The following is a 22,104-nucleotide window of genomic DNA, read 5'->3' as shown; positions in this document are numbered from 1 at the left end:
ATACTATAAAACATCAATGCCAGAGGATAACCAGTCTCGATTGTCATCAAAACATATTTCATTGAGCATAACAGGAATAATAGAGGTTAATGTCAGGTGTTCACAAGAAGAGAGTGAATATTAATTAAGAGTTAGTCATTTGTCTGGAAAGACTGCTTATGTTTTCCACTTCAGGCTATGTTATATAAACAACTTGTCCGACATTAGCTTTACTCTGACTGTGGAAACAGAACCTAAAACAATCATAATAAGTTAAAGATAGTACACATACCTACCTCTTCTTTGTCTGTCTCCAGGCCTGTTGTCAGAGGAGCAGTGTAAGGCTCGGGACGCCCGGCGCAAGGCCAAGTCGCGAGTGCCACAGATTCCCAAGAAGGCTGAGAGTCCAGATGGGAACAGCTTCTCCCCAGACTCGGAGTCTAGGTATCAGGAGTTCAAGCCTGACATCAACATTATGCCTGGCACAGCCATTCTCATTGATAATCCTCTTACAAAGATTGGCAATGAGCAGCGGCTTTTAATTGAGAAACTGTGCAGACTTCAGGACAAGTTCGAGTTCCCAGATGAGCGGGATATTACCAAGGCAACGGTAAGCTCGAACAGTGGTTTGAAGTGTATGTAGAGGCTACCTAGGTTTGTTTCCAGTGTTGATCAAATAATGGCCAATCAGAGTTGTTGTGGTTTAAATGTTTGCTCAAAGGTCTGTCTGTCATTGAAATCCCATGGATATTCTTTGTAAAAAGATATCCACAATACACCATCCTTGTTAAATTGAATTGGATGAGTACTTTGTGTTACATGAGTCTGACATGATTATTTTCAGGCAGGTCTGATTCAGCTGTAATTTTGCTACTGCAGCAGAAATTAGTATTGAGTTAATCTGTCATATGTATTATTGATGCTGTATTGACACATGGTAGAGGTTAAATAGAGGGCATACATGTCACAGCAGTCTGAAATGCCACAATTCACTGTGAAGAGTTATGTCCCTTAGCCATGCCAGGATTCATTGACAAGAAGGTTGATTACCATATTCTAGTCTTTGGTCTGTCATTCCTGTATCCAGTCCTGTACGCTGCTGTTAGTCTCATTGCATTGTACTATGGGCCAACAGAAATACTAACTAAAATTTAAAAATTCTTTTCTCATGTATGTGCAGATAATCGAGCCTGGTCAGAAGGAGGCGACGCCCGACAACATGATGGGGGAGATGGTTCAGATGACAGTGCTCATCACACATCTCATCGTGGAGTTCGCCAAGTGTCTCCCAGGCTTCACCTCGCTGGACAAAGAAGATCAGATCGTCCTGCTGAAGGTGAGAGCAGTGTCTTGGAACTGGCAATAACAAGGTTTCGTATCTGATAACTGAATTATCAGTGCATTCAGTGGAACTGGCAAGATTGAGGTTTGGTATCTGTGATTACTGAATTGTCAGAGCATTCAGTGGAACTGGCAAGATTGAGGTTTGGTATCTGTGATTACTGAATTGTCAATGCATTCAGTGGAACTGGCAAGATTGAGGTTTGGTATCTGTGATTACTAAATTGTCAACTCAATTGTCAATTGTCAATATCAAGGTTAAGTATCTGATTACTGTACAATATCTGGGTATATTGCCTACTGTGGTGATAAACCAATATATTCACTCCTGTGTTTCACTCACTCCTCACACATCACTATGATAATATCTGTGTTCCAGGCTGCCTCCTGTGAGTGTATGGCAATAAGGGCAGCCCGTTGCTACGACTCTGAGACCAAGGCCATAATCTTTGCCAATGGATTGCCCTGTACTCTGGAAAACATGAAGGCAACAGGGCTTGGCAGGTATGCCGAGCTCATGTACGAGTTCTGTGACAACATGGCCATGCTGAAGACCGACAATGCTGAATACGCTCTCATCACTGCCATAGCGATATTTTCAGGTACGTTGGAGGAGATTTAATTACGAATCCTTCACATGTCTCAAAGGTTACAAGACTAATGAAGAATCATGTAATAGTTTAACTAATTTAGCAGACAAATTGATGCTCTGTCCAAGAGAGATAGGGAACATGTGCATATTGTAAAATTTTGTAATGCTGAATAACTTCATTTTACCAGCATCAAATCATTTCAATTTTTAGCTCACCTGACTGAAAGTCAAGTGAGTTTATGTCATGGCCTGTTTGGTCGGGTGTATGTTGTCCATCATCCATCATTCACAATATTCTCCTCAGAAACTACAGGACCAATTAAGCTGAAACGTACCATGCTTGTTCCTGCCAATGATCACACTCCAGTTTGTTCAAGAGGTTTTAATCTGATTTTCAATATGGCTACCATGGCCGCCATATTGAACAAACTATTTATGGCCATTACTCAGCAATCTTTGTTCACAATGAAATGAAATTTGATATAAGTGTAGTTGGGAATGGTGCTCAAGACATAGGTTACGTTTTTCACTATATTTTACATTTGACCTTCATTTGACCTTTGCAGTTGCGATGCATTTCCTCGAACTGTAGACATCATCTCCTCAGAAACCATTGAATCATTGAAGCTAATACTTCACATCCATGTTTCCACCAATGACAGGCCCTGAATTTCGTTGAAGTTGATTTTCAATGTGGCTGTCAAGTGTGCTTTATTGAAATAGCGTTCCCATTTACCAGTAATTACCAGTTTTTTACCGGTAAAATTAGGCTTGGACCCAGTAATTTGGACCGGGAAATAAAGTACCTTATAAATCTTTGTTGTTGAAGAAAACATTGGTGATATTCTTATGAGTACATTTTTCGAACAAATTCAGCTTGTCTGTTACCATCAGGGTTTCCCCTGGTCTATCTCTAGGTTAAATTTCCATTTGTAGCAACTTCGCCTGGAAATATTAAAAAATAAGGGGGAAATTGTGACTGAAGTTTGTGTGAATGACGTAAAGATCTAACTAAGTTACTTCAGAGAGCTTTGCACTGAACATGTTGTTGAAAGAATTAAAACCAAATAATTTTCATACATTTTTTTTATTTGTTGAAAGTTGGGACTGGCAAAAATTAGGGGGGACGGGTAATTTTTAGAATTTCAAAGCCAGCAGGAACTCTGTTGAAAAAACTTTTTGTTGCCATTAATTGCGCAATCATTTATGTTCCACTTGTAATGCTGTTTGGTACAAGTGTAGTTCGTAGTGGGGCTCAGCATGTGTATTCAATTTTTGTGATATTTTTAATTTTGACCTTGATTTGACATTTGCACTTGGACTATATTGAAAGCTGAAACTTCTTATGGCTCTTACCCAGCCATTTACTTTCAAAGCATTGGGTATCTGTTTTGCTACTTCTGTGGCTCAACACATTTGTTCTGTTTTTTTAGGTATTTAACATTTTAACCTATATTTGACCTTTGCATTTTGGCCATGCTCCTAATGTCAAATGTACTGATATTTGCTATTTGTTTACTTCCAATGCAAATGTTCTGTTTTATGTAATACTTTAGATATGGACCTTGTATTGACCATAACCATTATCTCAAGAGGCTCTGTAAATTTCTTTTCCCATGAAATAGCAAGCACGAGGGAGCTTCCTCCTTATGATGACAACCCTCTAGATCCGGGGTAGAATAGGTCTTCAGCAACCCATGCTCGCCGTAAAAAGTGACTATTTTTGTCGTAAGAGGCGACTAACGGGATCGGGTGGTCAGGCTCACTGACTTGTTTGATGCACATCATCGTATCCCAATGGCATGGATAAATGTTCGTGATGTCAATCACTGTATTGTCTGATCCAGACTCGATTATTTACAGACTGCCGTCATATAGCTGGAATATTGCTGAGTGCTGCGTTAAACAACTCAAAAAACAAACATACCTTAGGATGACATCATATAATTGTGTCAGGACCGTCTTGGTTCCTGTGAGAGAGTTAGTGTGGTTTTACACCACTTTTGGCAATATTCCAGCAATATCATGACAGGGTACACAAGAAATCGACTTCACACATTGTACCCATGTGGAGAATCAAACCCGGGCTTTGGGCGGGACGAGTGAACACTTTAACCGCTAGGTTGCCCCTCTTGGTTTCACAACAGTATTAAACATCCTCAAAATTTAATGTTTAATGTTTGATGTTTAATGTTGACATTATACTGCTGAGACATTGAAAGGTACAGTGTAGTCAGTTGATTATATTTCAGGTAAAAAGCAAAGAGTTTTTTGCATGGATTGACTTGATGTGGTTGTTGTGTTTTGCAGAGCGGCCTGGTCTGAAGGAGAAGCAGAAAGTTGAAGAGATACAATCTCACTATGTGGAAACACTACAGTCGTATGAAAACGCCAAAAGACTTCGTGGTGGGAGTGCACTTGCCAAATTTCTGACCCGCATGTCAGACCTCCGAACAATCAGTGTGGAGCACTCCAACTTGCTGCTAGATATGGAGATGGACGGAACACAGTTCCCATCGTTGATGATGGAGACATACGTTGCCCCACCAGATGACAAGTGAAGGTGGTGCACGGAGGTTGTGACACTCTAAGCTCAGTCCTGTGAGTGCATCTGGTCTGCTTGCTAGCTGGTTCCAGTCATCATCATCATGGCTCCCTTGTGAATGTTGTCATATATCGAAACATAATTGCTATCTGAGGAATATTCACTTTGAAGGATGCTTTCTGTGAGACGGGTCATCTGACATCAGAACTGATAAGGAATGGACGAGTCACTCGGGGAACTTACAGTCTGGTGCAGGGAATGGCAGAATTCGTCTCGCAGATAGTCCTCATCGTGTGAAGATATCTGCCCCTGATTGTGTTCCCTCATATGCATAATCAAGTCACTACAGCCATGTTCATTGTTCTTGTTACTGATATTAAGATGATTACTTTGAAAAACATGCAACAGACATTTTTGAATCTGTAGATGAGAGTGAGCGGCTGCGGACAGAAGGCATCACTTACCAAAGGACTTTGGTGGGCAACTGTATCACAGTGATGATGTTTGACAAGTTGAGGCCTCTCATTGGTAGTTCCAGAAAGGGATGACGATTTTCCTGATCGTGATTCTTGTGTACAGAACCACTCACCAAACGTTTGTACAAATTCAGTACTTCAGTCCTTTATCAGTCCATGTCACATATCTGTGAAAGGAGTGCAGGAGACGGCATCTCAACAGCATGAAGAACATCAGGAAGGGTACCTCTTATCAAAAGTAAACTGCTCCACTTTGCATACCAAAGACACAGGCCTTGATCAGCCTACTCTAATATGAAGGGGTTCAGGATAAAACAGCCAACAGTGGATGGCAGAATCCAAGGTACAATGTGGTTGGTATTTACTTTGGAGTGTGATTAAGGCAGTGGTGAAAATTCCTGGTCAGAAAAAGTGTTGATGCAGAAATGTAGAATCCTACTTTGTACTATGTAAATATGTTCTTCGCGCCATATCTATGAAGATCGCAAGTATGTCTTCGGAGGAATGTTTCCTGGTTGAATCACCAGCCTAACTGAGGGCATTTAATCTTCTTTGATGGATCAGTCCATTCTCTATGAAGGAGCCAGGTAGCTCCAGGTGTGTCCACCCTGCAGACTACGGGGGTATGCCTTTCACATGACAATACCGCTACATTGAAGGGCAATACTTTCAAAACAGTTGAGGGGACAGAAGTAACACGTAAGACCTCGTGTTCTGCATTAGAACATCTGGGGACTTTTCTGTGGTGGACACGGCCAATGTGTGGCACGACCTATGTACAATTGATTCAACACCATGTGCTGACCGGCGTACTAGTTGTGGTCACGTGAACGTGTGTGCGACATGCGTCACACTGACGAGGACAAGGGGATGTACAGGACATGGGCACCAAAGAGATATGTGATAGGGAGTTGACTGTCAGGTGACTGAAGTGCTGTGGGCAGCCCTCAGCAGAGTATTGTATAGTTGTGTACAGTCAGATGTATATAGTGAAACTGTGTGGAGACATCAAACAATACTGATGTCAATAAAGTGTATGTAATATGTAAGTATATAGCCACAAGTGTTTCCGAGTGAATATGTAAATTGACACTTCATGCATATCTAAACAAAAAGACAAAGATTGTTTGATGTCGTGAAGTTTGATTTTAACTGTGACACATCATTCAAGTACTACATCCCGCTCAGCGATAAAGACATTCAGTGGGAGTAAATGTGAAGTTATCTTTCAACAAAGTGAAATTAGATGCATGACGTGCCAGTAAGAGAAGTGACTTTGAAAGATTGATTTGTCGTAATTATGCTTATATGAAGTGAAATTTTAAGGTTGACATACAGACTTGTAATAGTGGCAGATATTGACATATTGTGGAGTAAAGATTATATATGTCACTCTGAATTACACTGGAATGAAGCATGGGCAACATCGAGTCATGTGTATCAGTTGATGGTCATGTGACTGTCATGTGACTGTCATGTAATTCAAAGAGCTGAAGCTGGGGAGTGAACGACACACATACTTGGTAATGGGACAATGGACCCCAGTCTGTGTATTTGTCAACAAGCATTATGTATTCAACATCGTCCATTTGTTTCAAGATTGATGAACTTTATAAAAGGCAGCTTAGTTTCCGATGACCTTATAAACACTACATTTCATTTCTCTTGCCTGTCACCTGGTTTCAATTGTTTTCTTTTGTTGTTTTGTTTTGTGGAAATATATATATATATACACACATATATTTATGAATGGAGATCGCATTATAATCAGCTTTAAAGCTTCGTGTTACTTTCTTGCTTTAGATATTTTACAGCAATTGTAAGGGTTGTTTTAGAGGAGAAAGATCACTATCAATCAAGTTGGGTTTTTTTATTTTTTCTCTTAAAATTTTCAAGACTTTCATCTTGACCAGCATGACCTCTTAAACAGCCCTTCACCCGTTTTACCAGAATGGGACATTTGATTTCTGTGAGGGTTTTAATTGCAAGCAAGTTTTAGATGCAAATTGTGGATTTTGTCGATTTTAGCACATTGAGATTATTTTACATTTGGAATAACACTCATCATATGGACTAATAACTTCAAATATTGTTTTCTTGTTGAAAAAAAGCATTGTTTCCATTATAAAACTTAAGCTGTTAATTTCAGTGAGAACCTTGAACACCTTGCCATTTCAGTAAGCTTAGATCTCATCAGATCTCATCGCGTCATTCAAATTTCACTTCTTGGAGGATGCAGATTTTAATTGTTGTCTCATTAACTGAGACCGTTGCCCCTGAAAACAAGATCACTTCATACACTGCCAGTTTAACAACCTCAGTTTGCGTCGACATACATATCCATGTCTTCTTACTCTTTCATCAACAGATGATGGTATTGCTTTTTCAGTATGGCCTAGTAAATAGTTTTATGGAAAAAGGAGGACATGTTTTTTTCTGGAAAGACATGTTCTATAATTGGTCATTTTTTTCATATGAAGAATAATAAGTTATCAAAAATCATTGATCTGTAAAAGAATTATGCAAAGTGAATTCATTCATTGTTGATGTAACTTGAATGTATGCATAGTAATTGCTGTGACAAATGAGTAGATTTACTGCTGGCCTCTTTCGAATATGCTATTGGTAATATTTTCTCTCAAAAATATTTCTCTGAACTACAGATTATTTAGCCATTTTTTCTATCTTCAGACAAAGAATACATGTCAGTGTGGTATTTATAGATAAACAAATATAATCGAATAAAATTTGCACCAACCAGAAACCTACCTTGAGTCTCACAAACATTGAACTTTCATTCTGATGTTTTGTAGGTCATTCAGGGGACTGACACACACCAGGAACCATCTATATTTCAAGTATGAGAATTTCATTGAGTTGAAATATTAACTGTCTCTGTGATCAAATTGAAGTACGCAACTCAAACATAAACTATTCAGACTTATTTTGAGGACAATGGCACTGTGATTTATCGACTTCCTGTCATGTAAACATGATGTGTGTGAAGATTCCATTCAGGGATGGTAGTTGAGAAATATGCCAGCTAAGCAGTTAAGACCTAGAATGATGGAGAAGACTCACTATAAAATGGCAGCTTCCTCTCCGTTGCACAGATTTCCACAGAAGAGGAAGACTGTCATTGTTATAAGACTCTTTGAGTCCGCATTGTTATGCCCTTGGGTTTGTGAACGTCGAGAGTTTAGAGATTAGAAATTGAAGCTGGCAGCTGTAACAAATATGGCCCTGTTCCTGAAACTATTCAAACATAACTGGGTTTTTTAATTCTTCAGGAATGCAGAACTTATTTACTTACAGAAGCATTGGGCAGAAGAACAAAGTCTCAAGGAATCAGAAATAGAAGTTTTCGTTCTTCTGTGAATTATGAGGGTAGCATGTCTCTCATAACAAGCAGAAGGTCTACTAGTTAGGTATTATTAATCTATCCAGTACAAGGAAACAAGCAGAAGGTCTACTAGTTAGGTATTATTAATCTATCAAGTACAAGGAAACAAGCAGAAGGTCTACTAGTTAGGTATTATTAATCTATCAAGTACAAGGAAACAAGCAGAAGGTCTACTAGTTAGGTATTATTAATGTATCAAATACAAGGAAACAAGCAGAAGGTCTACTAGTTAGGTATTATTAATCTATCAAGTACAAGGAAACTTTCTGGGGCAGAGATGATTTTCAAGGTCTTTTCACATGCTATGTAGGTCAAGGGGTCCTGATGCTGGGCGTGGATGGGGCCACTGTAGAGCAGTCATGACTCAACTACAAAGAAGATGCAGATTTTTTTACCAAGCTCTCCTTGTGGTTTGGTTATAACTTGCACTTGAATAAATTGTGCCTTCTATTTGTAATGATTTCTAAGTCGGGACTTTTGGCTTTAACTCCTCAGGGGAACTGGGGCAGCAACTATATGACTGTGAAATGGCTTTTAATGTACACCATGTGATTGAATGTTGTGCCCATGCTGTGCAGCAACTGTGAGTACCCCTTTAAGTCCAGTGACTTCTCTCATTAAGGCAGTGTTGCTTCTGATTGAACAAACACTTACAATTGTACAATACTCTGAAATATTATATCTTTATTAGATTACTAGGCATCATGATTCAAGTATCGCTTCACTTCTCTAGATGTTCACTAGGGTCACCATTATGAACTTCAGCAAGAGAACTCTTCCTCAAGGCTAATGCTATGAGAACACTAACTTCCTTCCTCTAAATAGTTGCTACAGTAATAATGCGTCAAACATGGTGGAAGATGAATATTCTGACTGAAAGATAAAGAGTGTTTGAAACAAAATTGTTTTGCTGATACTGTGAAATTGCCTTGCTCAGCACTCTGGAGGTTTATTACTGGCAATAGAGCTTTCACATCAATATTAGATAGGTACTAAGTATATTTATGAAAGTGTTTAAAAGAGGAACTCACAGGTGTGATAGTGGTACTCACAGTTGAACATTTGATATAATATATCACTTTGACCTATTACTGGACACTAATGTATGCAAGAGTGCAGGGTTCAGTGTGGAGCTTGTTTGGATCAGGTTTCCTCAATGTCACCACAGCTTACAACAGCTGCTTATCATGACCACAAGTACATGTGGTAACTGACTTTGCTGGCAGTCCTTGTGAATACATGCTTCAGCATCTTTACAGTTTGTTATCTCATTAAGACTGTACAGGTGTTTAACTGGTCCATCATTTGGAGAGTATATTTTTGATTGAGGGATCCAACCATTGCATCCTTTTGGGGAGATGGGGGTGAGGAGCTTGAAAAATAATGAAAATGATAATATGTATCACCTGGTTGGGGGCAGATAAACATAAAATTGCGCCATTGCATAAAATGTATTAGATGTTATATCCTCCAAGGTGTATCCCTGACTGAACCCGAGATACTACCCAGGCCTATCCCCAAAGATAAAATGGTTGCTTTGAATTTAATTTTAGAGTTTAGGTAAGACAGAGTTTCATTCATCTGTGGGTTAATTGTATGACTGTTTTGTTTTTCATTCATGTAATTAAGTCATTTTGTATGTTGATACCCATCACAATATGTGATTACTGTAAACATATTTCAACTCGGCAATAACTGAAACATATTGTGTGTTCAATGTCATTCTCGTTGGTAATCATAGCAACAGCAGTCTGTTATATATAACCCCATGCTTCAATTTCTTTATTGACAATTACTGCTGATTTTAGTTTTCAAAATGAACTTGAATCAAATTGCATTACTGATGAACTAATGACACTGAATCTGACCTCTTTACAATGGTAAATGACCTCATTTTTATGTATGTTCTGCAACAATGTTGTTGGTTAGTGATAGCTGTTCATGAAGTGTCTGGTAACTTGCAACAATGTTCATGATTGTGTTCATGGCCTGCAACAATCTTGTATGTAATGTGACTGTTCATGGCCTGCAACAATGTTACACAGGACAGTGTCATGGCTTGCAACAATGTTGTTACACAGGACAGTGTCATGGCCTGCAACAATGTTGTTACATGGGACAGTGTCATGGTCTGCAACAATGTTGTTACACAGGACAGTGTCATGGCTTGCAACAATGTTGTTACACAGGACAGTGTCATGGCCTGCAACAATGTTGTTACACATGACAGTGGCCTACAACAATGTTAGATGTCAGATTCAGGAAGTATATAGAAACATGAAACAATATTGTGTTCATTCTGGTTTTGTTCATGTTTTAAGCACAGAATCTGCAACAATCCTGTCTGTTACTTGTGGCCTTCTTCATGACCTATGTACCAACCTACTGGTACCTGCCACTCTGTTGGATGTGATTCTAGGCTTAGTCATGAAGTATATGTCATCCTGCAACACTGTTGTATGTTACCTAAGCTGCTTATGTAAACTGTTCCAGTGCAGGATTCTTTTCAGTTTTGTACATACCATTTACGAACTGCTTAACACAAGTTTTATGCGCTTTCACTGTGAACTAATCCCAATTAAGGTAATTCTAAAATTGCTACTAGCTGCTTGTGGCAGGTCACCTCCTCATATATATGTGCATATCAACTGCATGCTGGGACCTCAGTCCGCGTAGGCAACTGACATCCATGCACAGCGCCAGCATTGGTTCTAGACACCTGCTGTTGATGTGAAGTCTTACCACGGCATGTGAACCTGTCACTTTACTACCTGATGGCTTTGTATATAGATGTAGCCGCGGACAACCTGTATTTCCTCAGATGTGTGTATTGTTTACATGCACCGGACTACCCTCTGCTGCATACATTAAAAATGTGCAACTTTGTATGCAGGAAGTTTTACAATTCAGTACACATTGTTCAGGATATTTACAACTGTGTATACACTATTCAGGACCTGGAAAACTCTGTATGCACTGTTCAGAGTTTTTATGACTGTGTATACAGTGTTTAAGATTTTTACAATTCTGTATACATAGTGTAGGGCCTGTACAGAAATGTATACATGTTTGAGGACATGTACAACAATGGGTACACTGTTCAGCAAATGTACATGTTCATCTCTGTGTAAATTCATAGATTATCTTCACCATCACAGCGGTTCTGCCACATCGACTACAATTCCTGTATTGAACATGTCAGTGCTTTTATCATCACCCAAAGGGACATGTAATTCATGGGCCTCAAAAAGATACTCTACTACAAATTTTCAGTTGGATTAAAAAAGATTCCATTGTCTAATACTGATTCCTTGTTAGTTTACCCTGGAAGCCTACCTCTAATATTTCACTTGGTTCATTACTGTTATCAAGTAGGAAATATGAGTTCCAAATTTATTTCTGTCTGTTCTGGTGATAAGACTGAAAAATACCTAAAAGGCCACTCAGTGAATGTTGTTTTGGTGGCTGTTAGAAAATAGTTCTGATGTTGAGGGCATGTAGCTGACTGTGGCAGAACCAACTCCCCTGACTGGTGAGGATGGTCTATGTCATGTATGTACCTTTCATCAAGTGTTGTCATTGACTGCTACATGACTAGCAGTATCCTTATTGGAGAAATAGGAGAAGGGTTTTGACCAATCACATCATTCAGAAAAGCTAGATCGCTGCAAATAAAAGGCTAGGTTGAACTTTTCACATACATGTTAGGTTCTTATTAAATATGTCTTATGCCATTGTATTTTGACAATATCCTCTACAAACAGTTTCCCTTTTCTTCATGATACTGATATTGGCAAACACAAGATACATATCACACACTTTCGCTTTTCTCGAGGCCATAATGCTTTTTGCAACATCTTTTGTTATTAAACCATAGATCTAGTTCTGAACGATAGCTTGTTCTATTAATTTTTTCACATACACCAACTTGTGTTTTTGTTTCACTTGTGATTTGTAGGAAAATGTTTATTTGGGGAAAAAATAAATACCATGATTTCTTTGGTAAGTCACTATACCCAAAATCAACTTTGATCATTCTTAACCCTCTGTATTTGAACCTTTGACTTAGAAAATCTGTATGGTCAGACTCACTTGTTTCATGCTATACTGACAAGGTAACTCTATATATTTATAGTAAAAATAATTCCATCAATTTCCTATTTTTATGTTATCTTGTACTTTTACTTCAAAAGAGTTTTATCTTTAAGGAAATTGTACTCCGATCAACCTGGACAACATTCATGATAGGGAAGGGGTAGGGGGGCTCCTGTCTATTGGCATATATACCACGAAAATCTGTCAAACCACAAAATAAATTGGTCTGGCCTTTACAGGAAGTAATGTGCCTGTTTTCCTTTCACACTAGCAAGTCTTTATCAGCACTTCATCCTCCCAGTACAGAGGAGAGCTTGGGTTTGTTGGAGTGATTTTATTTGATTATTCAGAATATTTTTATTTGTAGATGGCTCTGTGTAATGTTGGTAGCTTGTATTTCAGTCTTGCACCATGTCGCCAAAATATTTTTATTTGATCGCCAAGTATTGTTTTATTTAGTGTGAACTGTGCTGCCCCAGCTAACTAACGTGTTCCATGCAGTAGGTCTAGGTGGCTAATAGTACAACATTTTCCCCCATGAATAAACAAAGACAGCGACATTGTCATTTAACTTTAAGTTAAAAATTTCACAATCTGACAAAGATTGAAATGTATGCAACTGAAAAAATATTTTTTACATATTGCTTTGTTTGCTCAGTAAATTTCGGTTCCGTAATTTAAAAAAACTCATCACATAATGTTATATTTTTCTACTTTCGAAATAACAGCATGCTAACTTATACCAAAGAATAAAGAAATAGGGATGAGGTGATTAACATATGAATATCAAATTTCATATACGGTCATATATTTAAAATAAGGCATAAAAAATGAATGTATATGTTGGTATTATATCCTTACTTTGTTTAGACACTCAGACGATTCTATTTTTATGCATCTGAAATATGTTTCTAAAATTTGTTCACACATCAGGGTAGGATCAATTTTTACAGATTTTTAATCAATCTCATGATCATTTATTATCTGAAATTGACATTTGAAATCTCAGCAATATTTGTAACCTACAAGATAGCTTGTCATTTGCAGGAAATGCTTTTGAAGGTACATGTAAGATGCTTACATGAAACATGTCGCAATATTATTACACTAATTTATTGTGATGAAAAAGAAGGTTGTTGTCTACACAAAAATGCAACAGAACCCTGATCAATCACAGTAAAAAATGTACAGCCCTAAAATAGCAATTTGCTGATTTAATGAGATTTGTGTCACTCATCAGTACACTATTTCAAGCATTTCCTGAAATGAGAGTGACACACCAGTATAGCATTCAGTGATAGCAGGAAGGGAAATGAGGAACCAACTTGGAATATACACATTATTGGAACTGGAAAATGGCAAATGTTGTTCATGTTTGAATTAACTTGGCCAGACCAATTCGTTTCTTGTCTTACAATTAATCCTGTCTTATCTGCACTAAGTACATTGTTGTATGCCAATACTGAATTTGTCTAAAAATTCGATAATATGAATGTTTTTGGATAAGTATATTTTGTTTCAAGAGCATTTTAAAAAAATTAAGCTCAAGCCTACCCAACATTTTTTTCATTTTTTTTGCAAACTGTATCTTTGTTTATCGACGAAATATATCTGTAGGACAAGTAACTAGTTTGGCTGGTACTGTGGATAATTAGTTGGGTATGTATCTTTGCAAACATGGAGTTTGAGAATATATATGCCTTTCAGAACATATATGAATAACAATCATTTACCTTCGACCAACCTTTTGAATAGTCTTAGATGTTAAGAGATGATAATGATAAACTGATATGGTTATGCATGACAAATATGGTTAGAAAAGAGAAGACTGTCAAGACTCAGAAAGAGTTGACTGGGGTTGAGTTTCTGTGGTCATGTTAGAATGTGATCATTCATTATCCTGCTTCAGGGCTAATGTTGCTGTGCACACAGCCCAACTTATGCCTAGTTAAGCTAAATATATCAATCCTTGTTTTCTTTCAAACAAGGCAACTTGCAGGCAAGAAGTATCAAGTTAGTTTGTTAACATTGTACTGTTGAGCATAATGACGGCTTGTGTAAGTTTGGTTCAGTCTCTTAAAATGACCAAATGTCTTGAAGTATACTATTTGCTCAATGTAGATTAAGAGTGGTCTCTCTTGGAGCCTGCTGTGATTTGATTGGTCAGCATATGCTGGTTGTGCCCTCTATAAATGGCGGAAATAAATATATTGAAATACATTACAATCTGTTTTGTATTTTTTGTCTATTGTTCATTCACAGTACACAGGTAGTAAGAATCTATTTTTGCATTTTTTAGCCATATCACTACAATAGACGGCCCGTGAAGATCCGGGGTAGAATAGGTCTTCAGCTACCCATGCTTGCCGTAAAAGGCTACTGTGCTTATCTTAAGAGGTGACTTACAGGATCGGGTGGTCAGGCTCGCTGACTTGGTTGATGCATGTCATCATATCCCAATTGCATAGATCAATGCTCATGATGTCAATCACTCGATTATTCACAGACCGCCGTCATATAGCTGGAATATTGCTGAGTGCCGCATTAAACACAAAACAAACGCAACACTACAATGGACACCATTGTTGGACAAAGACATCCTAGCCTTGTAAGGAACCAGTGTTGTCTGTGTTCCATGTGAATGCTGGACCACTAGGCTATGCCATGGACTCTCAAAATCAAGGCATGTCACTTCACAATGAAATTAATTCTTCATGCCTTAATATTTTTACTGTGTTTGTTCATGTGTTTGTTGTTTAATGCCGCACTCAGCAATATTCCATCTGCATGACAGTAGCCTGTAATAATCCGATATGGACCAGGCAAACCAGTGATTGATATTGTGTTCCACACTCCATGCTATTGAGCTGTAAACCAAGTCAGCCAGCTTTACGAAAAGCATAGGTATAGGTTGCAAGGACAGTTTTCTAGCTGGTAATCCCCAGAATTAGAATGAGTTGGACATTTAAAATGGTATTACAGCTATGTAAAATGGCTTCCCATAATAGATATTCTGTCATATTAGAAGTTGAGGTCACCCACCATCAGCAAACAAACAACAGATAGTGGGGCTGCCTCTCCCTCATGAATATTGCATACACAACTTAAACTATGCAACAGTGGAATCTGACTTCCATGAACAAAAATTAGAATGTTCTCTCATTGTGGTGGATGCCCATTTAAGTACATTGCTTCGTCTGGTCTGAGGGAAGCCTATTCAAAGTATGGCAGTTTGGGTTATTTTATGGTTAATAATAGAGACATTTCATCTGCTTGAGAGATTTATTTTGTCACCATATAGCAATAAATCATTTCGGTTGTCATTTCAAACAGGTTTAATGCATGTTTTTAGACATCAAAGCTTGTACAAAATGAAGAAAAGACGTTATCAGAATTAAATTGAGCTGTGATGCGCTTGACAACATATTTTGCTTTAGATTGGTATCATTAAAAATATTTATTACTACTTAATGTTATCTGACATTGAAGTATGTAAAGGGCAATAATATAAATTAAATCATGCAAGAAGAAATATTACAACAATGTATAGACATCATCATCGTGCAGAAAACTGTTGCTTTGCAAGAATGTCCTACAGTCGAAAACAAACAATGTAATGGAACCCTGTTATCAGAAACAATGTAATGGAACCCTGCAATCAGAAACAATGTAATGGAACCCTGTTATCAGAAACAATGTAATGGAACCCTGTTATCAGAAACAAAATGGTGTAATCACGTCTTGTGATCAGAAACAATGTAATGGAACCCTGTGATTAGAAACAAACTGGTGTAATCACGTCTTGTGATCAGAAACAATGTAATGGAACCCTGTGATTAGAAACAAACTGGTGTAATCACGTCTTGTGATCAGAAACAATGTAATGGAACCCTGTAATCAGAAACAAACTGGTGTAATCACGTCTTGTGATCAGAAACAATGTAATGGAACCCTGTGATTAGAAACAAACTGGTGTAATCACGTCTTGTGATCAGAAACAATGTAATGGAACCCTGTGATTAGAAACAAACTGGTGTAATCACGTCTTGTGATCAGAAACAATGTAATGGAACCCTGGGATTAGAAACAAACTGGTGTAATCACGTCTTGTGATCAGAAACAATGTAATGGAACCCTGTGATTAGAAACAAACTGGTGTAATCACTTCTTGTGATCAGAAACAATGTAATGGAACCCTGTAATCAGAAACAAACTGGTGTAATCACGTCTTGTAATCAGAAACAATGTAATGGAACCCTGTGATTAGAAACAAACTGGTGTAATCACGTCTTGTGATCAGAAACAATGTAATGGAACCCTGTGATTAGAAACAAACTGGTGTAATCACTTCTTGTGATCAGAAACAATGTAATGGAACCCTGTGATTAGAAACAAACTGGTGTAATCACGTCTTGTGATCAGAAACAATGTAATGGAACCCTGGGATTAGAAACAAACTGGTGTAATCACGTCTTGTGATCAGAAACAATGTAATGGAACCCTGTGATTAGCAACAAAATGGTGTAATCACGTCTTGTGATCAGAAACAATGTAATGGAACCCTGGGATTAGAAAACAAATTGGTGTAATCACGTCTTGTGATCAGAAACAATGTAATGGAACCCTGTGATTAGAAACAAACTGGTGTAATCACGTCTTGTGATCAGAAACAATGTAATGGAACCCTGTGATTAGAAACAAACTGGTGTAATCACGTCTTGTGATCAGAAACAATGTAATGGAACCCTGTGATTAGAAACAAACTGGTGTAATCACTTCTTGTGATCAGAAACAATGTAATGGAACCCTGTAATCAGAAACAAACTGGTGTAATCACGTCTTGTAATCAGAAACAATGTAATGGAACCCTGTGATTAGAAACAAACTGGTGTAATCACGTCTTGTGATCAGAAACAATGTAATGGAACCCTGTGATTAGAAACAAACTGGTGTAATCACTTCTTGTGATCAGAAACAATGTAATGGAACCCTGTGATTAGAAACAAACTGGTGTAATCACGTCTTGTGATCAGAAACAATGTAATGGAACCCTGGGATTAGAAACAAACTGGTGTAATCACGTCTTGTGATCAGAAACAATGTAATGGAACCCTGTGATTAGAAACAAACTGGTGTAATCACGTCTTGTGATCAGAAACAATGTAATGGAACCCTGTAATCAGAAACAAAATGGTGTAATCACGTCTTGTGATCAGAAACAATGTAATGGAACCCTGTGATTAGAAACAAACTGGTGTAATCACGTCTTGTGATCAGAAACAATGTAATGGAACCCTGTGATTAGAAACAAACTGGTGTAATCACGTCTTGTGATCAGAAACAATGTAATGGAACCCTGGGATTAGAAAACAAATTGGTGTAATCACGTCTTGTGATCAGAAACAATGTAATGGAACCCTGTGATTAGAAACAAACTGGTGTAATCACGTCTTGTGATCAGAAACAATGTAATGGAATCTGTAATCAGAAACAACACACGGTAACGCTGACTGTGATCAGAAGTAATGGCGTCCTGTTATCTGAAACGATGTAATGGAATCCCGTGGTCAGAAGAAAAACACTGTAATGGCGTCCTGTTATCTGAAACAATGAACTTGAATCAGGAGCAACACAAGGCAATGACGTCCTCTAATCAGAAACAATGTAATATGGAATAGAACCCTGTAATCAGAAACAAAATGACGTCATGTGATTTTTAACAAAACAATGTCATGATATTGTGCAATAGTACAGCTTAGTAATTTTACAGCTATATAGCAGAATCCTGGACATTCTATTCATGAGAGTTGTGTTGTATGTGGCGGTCAACGGTGCCACGGCTACAACTGATGTAAAGCATCCCTTAAACCAATGGTGGAAAGAGTGAACAAGACTCTATGTACAATGATGTAATCACCCAGGTAACAACAGACAGTTGTTTGCACATTCAAATACTACCAGTTACAAACCCTAGGATTACACAAGACGTATTCAAAATTTTATAAAAGCATTCTGCAAAATCTAAAGGCCCGCACTTCAGTCTTTTGTTGTCGATTAGTGAATATATTTTAGGTGGTTAGCTGAAATAGAGTTTAACGCTGCGTACATCATGTCACTTATGTAGCATGCATGCATGCACGCGTGTGCGTCTGCAACAAGTAGTAATCCGAACAGGTTATTCTCATATCGCCTACACGCCAATTCGGCTACGCTTCAATATGGCTACATGTTGTAGGTAGGCGAATGGGCACACCCCTATGTCTAAAATGGACTGTCCCTACATGGTATTAAAGGAGGACAGTCAGCTTAAAGGCTAATCGCCTTAGGATTAACAACTGAGCAGCAGATTACTAAAATAACAGTTGATGCTTATCTGCAGAAAATGATGTTTTTCATTTAAACCTTTTTATTCTCAATTCAAGGGGTGGGTGGGGTTTTTAGAATAAAAAACAAGGGGAAGAGCAGATGGATTCATGGAACTTGTTTCATTATCTTTAAAAGGTCTTGAGATGAGAGGGGTACATAATATACTGAGAAGGGGGAATCACAGCAAATTGTCAGGACAGATCAACGTTGGGACAGCAGAGTTGTCTGTCGTACTTACTTTTAGGATCTTCAAACAATTTACCCCTGATTCAGGGAAGAAATAGACCGTCCAAAACTTAACAATACTCAGTCTGCACTGAGTGAACATCAGACGGGGGATGAACGGGAGAGTCTGAGTCCTGTTGTGTCAGAATAAGTATACTTATGTCATAAATAATCAAATTCATGTAGATTATTTGTTATCCTGACACATCATATTGCAATGCATTTCCACAGATGGCGCAGGGTCTGCAATTTGCGGTAATGGTAACCACCCGGATTACGTCTGGATTAGGCTATGCTCAGCGGGCGCCCTCTTCACTACTCCCCTATCACTTGTGACATCCGATACGTGACGCCCGGAGGATCGGAACTATAGGATGTAGCGCATAACAACCCAAGCCCCACAATCCCTCAGAATGTTTATTGAGCCACATGTGACAAAAGGGAAATATCTGGCAATGCACCGAGTACAGATGAGGGGTCGACGACGCACAGCAGGATCCGACATCGTTTGTAAGGTGAACAGAAACGGAGGCCATAAGATATTGTCAAGCAATATTTATTTATGAATGGTAGTCAAAATCAAAGACGCGAACGTGGGACAGTTAACTGCTGCGCCAGGACAAGTGGCTCGAACTGATGAACCCTCTCTACATCTTTGACAGAGAGGTTCCTCGGATAGTAGTTGGCGAATGTAGTGTCAGTGCGCCAAAACCATCCCTTGGTGACATCCGTCACCGTACAGTTGTCATGCAGGGCCATCGTGGATGCCAGGGCTGATTTCATGGAGATTGTGCACCTGAGATGGGTCCGATCCTGCGTGCTGATACACCTTCAGAATTGTAGCCCGGAGACACAACACCGTGGTATTCTTCGTCACCTCTGCTCTACTTCTGGTCAACAGAGGTAGGAACAATATCTTCATCTGCTTTCTTGAACTCTTTGTCACTTCCAAGTAACGACTGGGTGTTCGCACAGGACAAAACGAGAGATCCTCAGCAATCTAATTAAAATCAGATCTTAGTTCTCGCTATCGCTAAACAAAGATCTGAGGACATCACATTACGGGTCACGTCAGAACGACCTTTCATCAAACTAATCAGAGCGTCGCTAACCAGATCGTGAAAGTGACAGTCGGAATGTGTTTTCTGATTATGCAACTACGAAATATTTAACACGGGGTATTCGGAATGACAGTTACGGGTTTTATGATTATATCCATACAATCTAGGTCATCTATAAGCCATTCCAGAATGTTCTTCTTATCAGTTTTAACATTTTTAATCGAGAATACGTCAAAATATGTTTCGAAAGTAGTCGCCAGTTTGAAACCAGTGTCGTAATGCTCGAGAAAGCTGCCTTCTGATTGGCTTATGTCGATTTCTTGTCAGTCATTTCATTGGTCGGTCAAAACTAATGAGAGGTCGTTCTGACGTGACCCGTAAAGGGATGTCCTCAGATCTTTGTTTAGCGGTAGCGAGAACTAAGATCAGATTTTAATTAGATTGGATCCTCAGTGTCCTCCGTACCCAGGACGGACCATAATGGCGATATCGTAAACCACCGATTATCCTCCCCCAACTGTTGATTTTTAGCCACAACATCCTGCATAAGGCCCAAGTGAACCTTCGCATCTGACCTTCTGTCAAACTTAATTTGCGTGAAGTCCAAAGCATCAATTTAACCATGCGAGCTGCCGTAGCCAATGCAATGAGAAAAAACTATTTTTGAGTTAAAAACTGTAAATCAGCCTGCTCCATTGGTTCATAGGGTGGTTAGACCAAATGTTGTAGTACCACCCCTGGATCCCAAGCCGGAGGCCTGAAGTGCTTCTTCTGATCTTGCAGTCGGAAACCCTTTAACAAGGCTGTGATTCCAGTGCTGTACTAATCGCTGTAACTAATCGGACCTGAAGCTGCCAAATAGGTATCGGTAGTACCCTGTCGCAACTGTTTAGCTATACGCAGAAACAGTTAGTACTCGCCAATAATCGCAGTAGTGACCTTCATCGGATCTAAACGCTTCGTTTTGCAGTAAGCCACAAACAAATCCTACTTGGTGTTGTGAAGCTGCCCACTAGAACTCCATCTGCAGCTCTCACAAAAAAACTCAGGTTTTCAATGATCTTTGCAAATGCACCACACGTACAGAGCTAACGAGCCTGAGCCTCGGATGAGCCTGCTTTGTGAGTGGGTTGATGAGTTACTTCTGCCACAGAGGGAGCTCCATGACCGAGTTTCCTGCAAACTTTGTAAGCTCTGGGAACCACAATCTCCTGAGCCAATAAGGTGCTACCAAATGGATCCAGATGGATCTGCTTTGTTTCCCTCAACTTCTGCAGGACTCTGGGTAGCACTGCTGGTTCGAACGCCTACGCAGTATGGTTTTCCCAAGAGATGGCGAGAGCGTCATGATCCCAAGCCAGTGGATTGGTGAGGAAATGAAAACTGATGTTGTGAAAAGACCGACGTTGGGCATGGCCAAGCGCTGACAACACCATCCGAAACAGGTCGGGATGCAGTTGCCATTCCGTCAGTGTGGACTGTTGAGGACAAGACAGTGCGTCAGCGACAACGTTTGCAAAGCCTGGAATGTGACTAGCTGGTAAAACTGAAAAGTTCAGCCTAACAAGTGGCTGGAATGTGTGGACCAAATCTTGTTTATGTAATGAGCCACAAATTCATTGTCCTTGGAGATCAGCACACGGGCGCCCTTAAGGCGTTGTCTCCACTGTTTTTTGTCCAGAATGACAGCCAAAAACTCGAGGCTGTTGATATGCAAGCCCCTGAAAGTGTTAGGTGATCCATGTGTTGGCACGAACGGTTGGCACGAAGTTTCGCAAAGAGACCCCATCGCAGATGTTCGACCGGATCTTCACCACCGCTGGATATCAGTTAAAGACGACACCTGAACATGCATCGTGGGCTGACGCCAGTAGACCCAGTAGACTCTGCCAATCGCGAACTGTGATGTCCCCAGAGACTGTATCTTACGTCTTACGTATCTTACCTTGGGTACCATTAGTTAACTTCAGTTGGTGTCATACAACCCTCCCTATGAACTGGAGAGACTGCGAATCAACTTT

General features: G+C 39.1%; 1 protein-coding gene across 10 annotated transcripts in view; it reads left to right on the top strand.

Moving 5' to 3' along the window:
- LOC124145338 (ecdysone receptor-like) overlaps positions 1–14,654 on the top strand; it is a 132,780-nt gene extending 118,126 nt beyond the window's left edge. For all 10 annotated transcript variants that reach the window (XM_046515063.2, XM_046515060.2, XM_046515059.2 and 7 more), the window contains 4 exons: positions 297–589; positions 1,160–1,315; positions 1,700–1,922; positions 4,223–14,654. In XM_046515063.2, the coding sequence (XP_046371019.1) occupies positions 297–589; positions 1,160–1,315; positions 1,700–1,922; positions 4,223–4,473 (923 nt within the window). In that variant the 3' untranslated portion in view covers positions 4,474–14,654. The remainder of the gene's footprint in view (positions 1–296; positions 590–1,159; positions 1,316–1,699; positions 1,923–4,222) is intronic.
- Positions 14,655–22,104: the final 7,450 nt, after the last annotated feature.

Source organism: Haliotis rufescens, unplaced genomic scaffold (assembly GCF_023055435.1).
Source record: "Haliotis rufescens isolate VD_foot unplaced genomic scaffold, xgHalRufe1.0.p SCAF_10, whole genome shotgun sequence".
Classification (NCBI taxonomy): Eukaryota; Metazoa; Mollusca; class Gastropoda; order Lepetellida; family Haliotidae; genus Haliotis; species Haliotis rufescens.
Note: the sequence above shows the minus strand (reverse complement) of the source record. Positions and strands in the feature narration are given on the sequence as shown.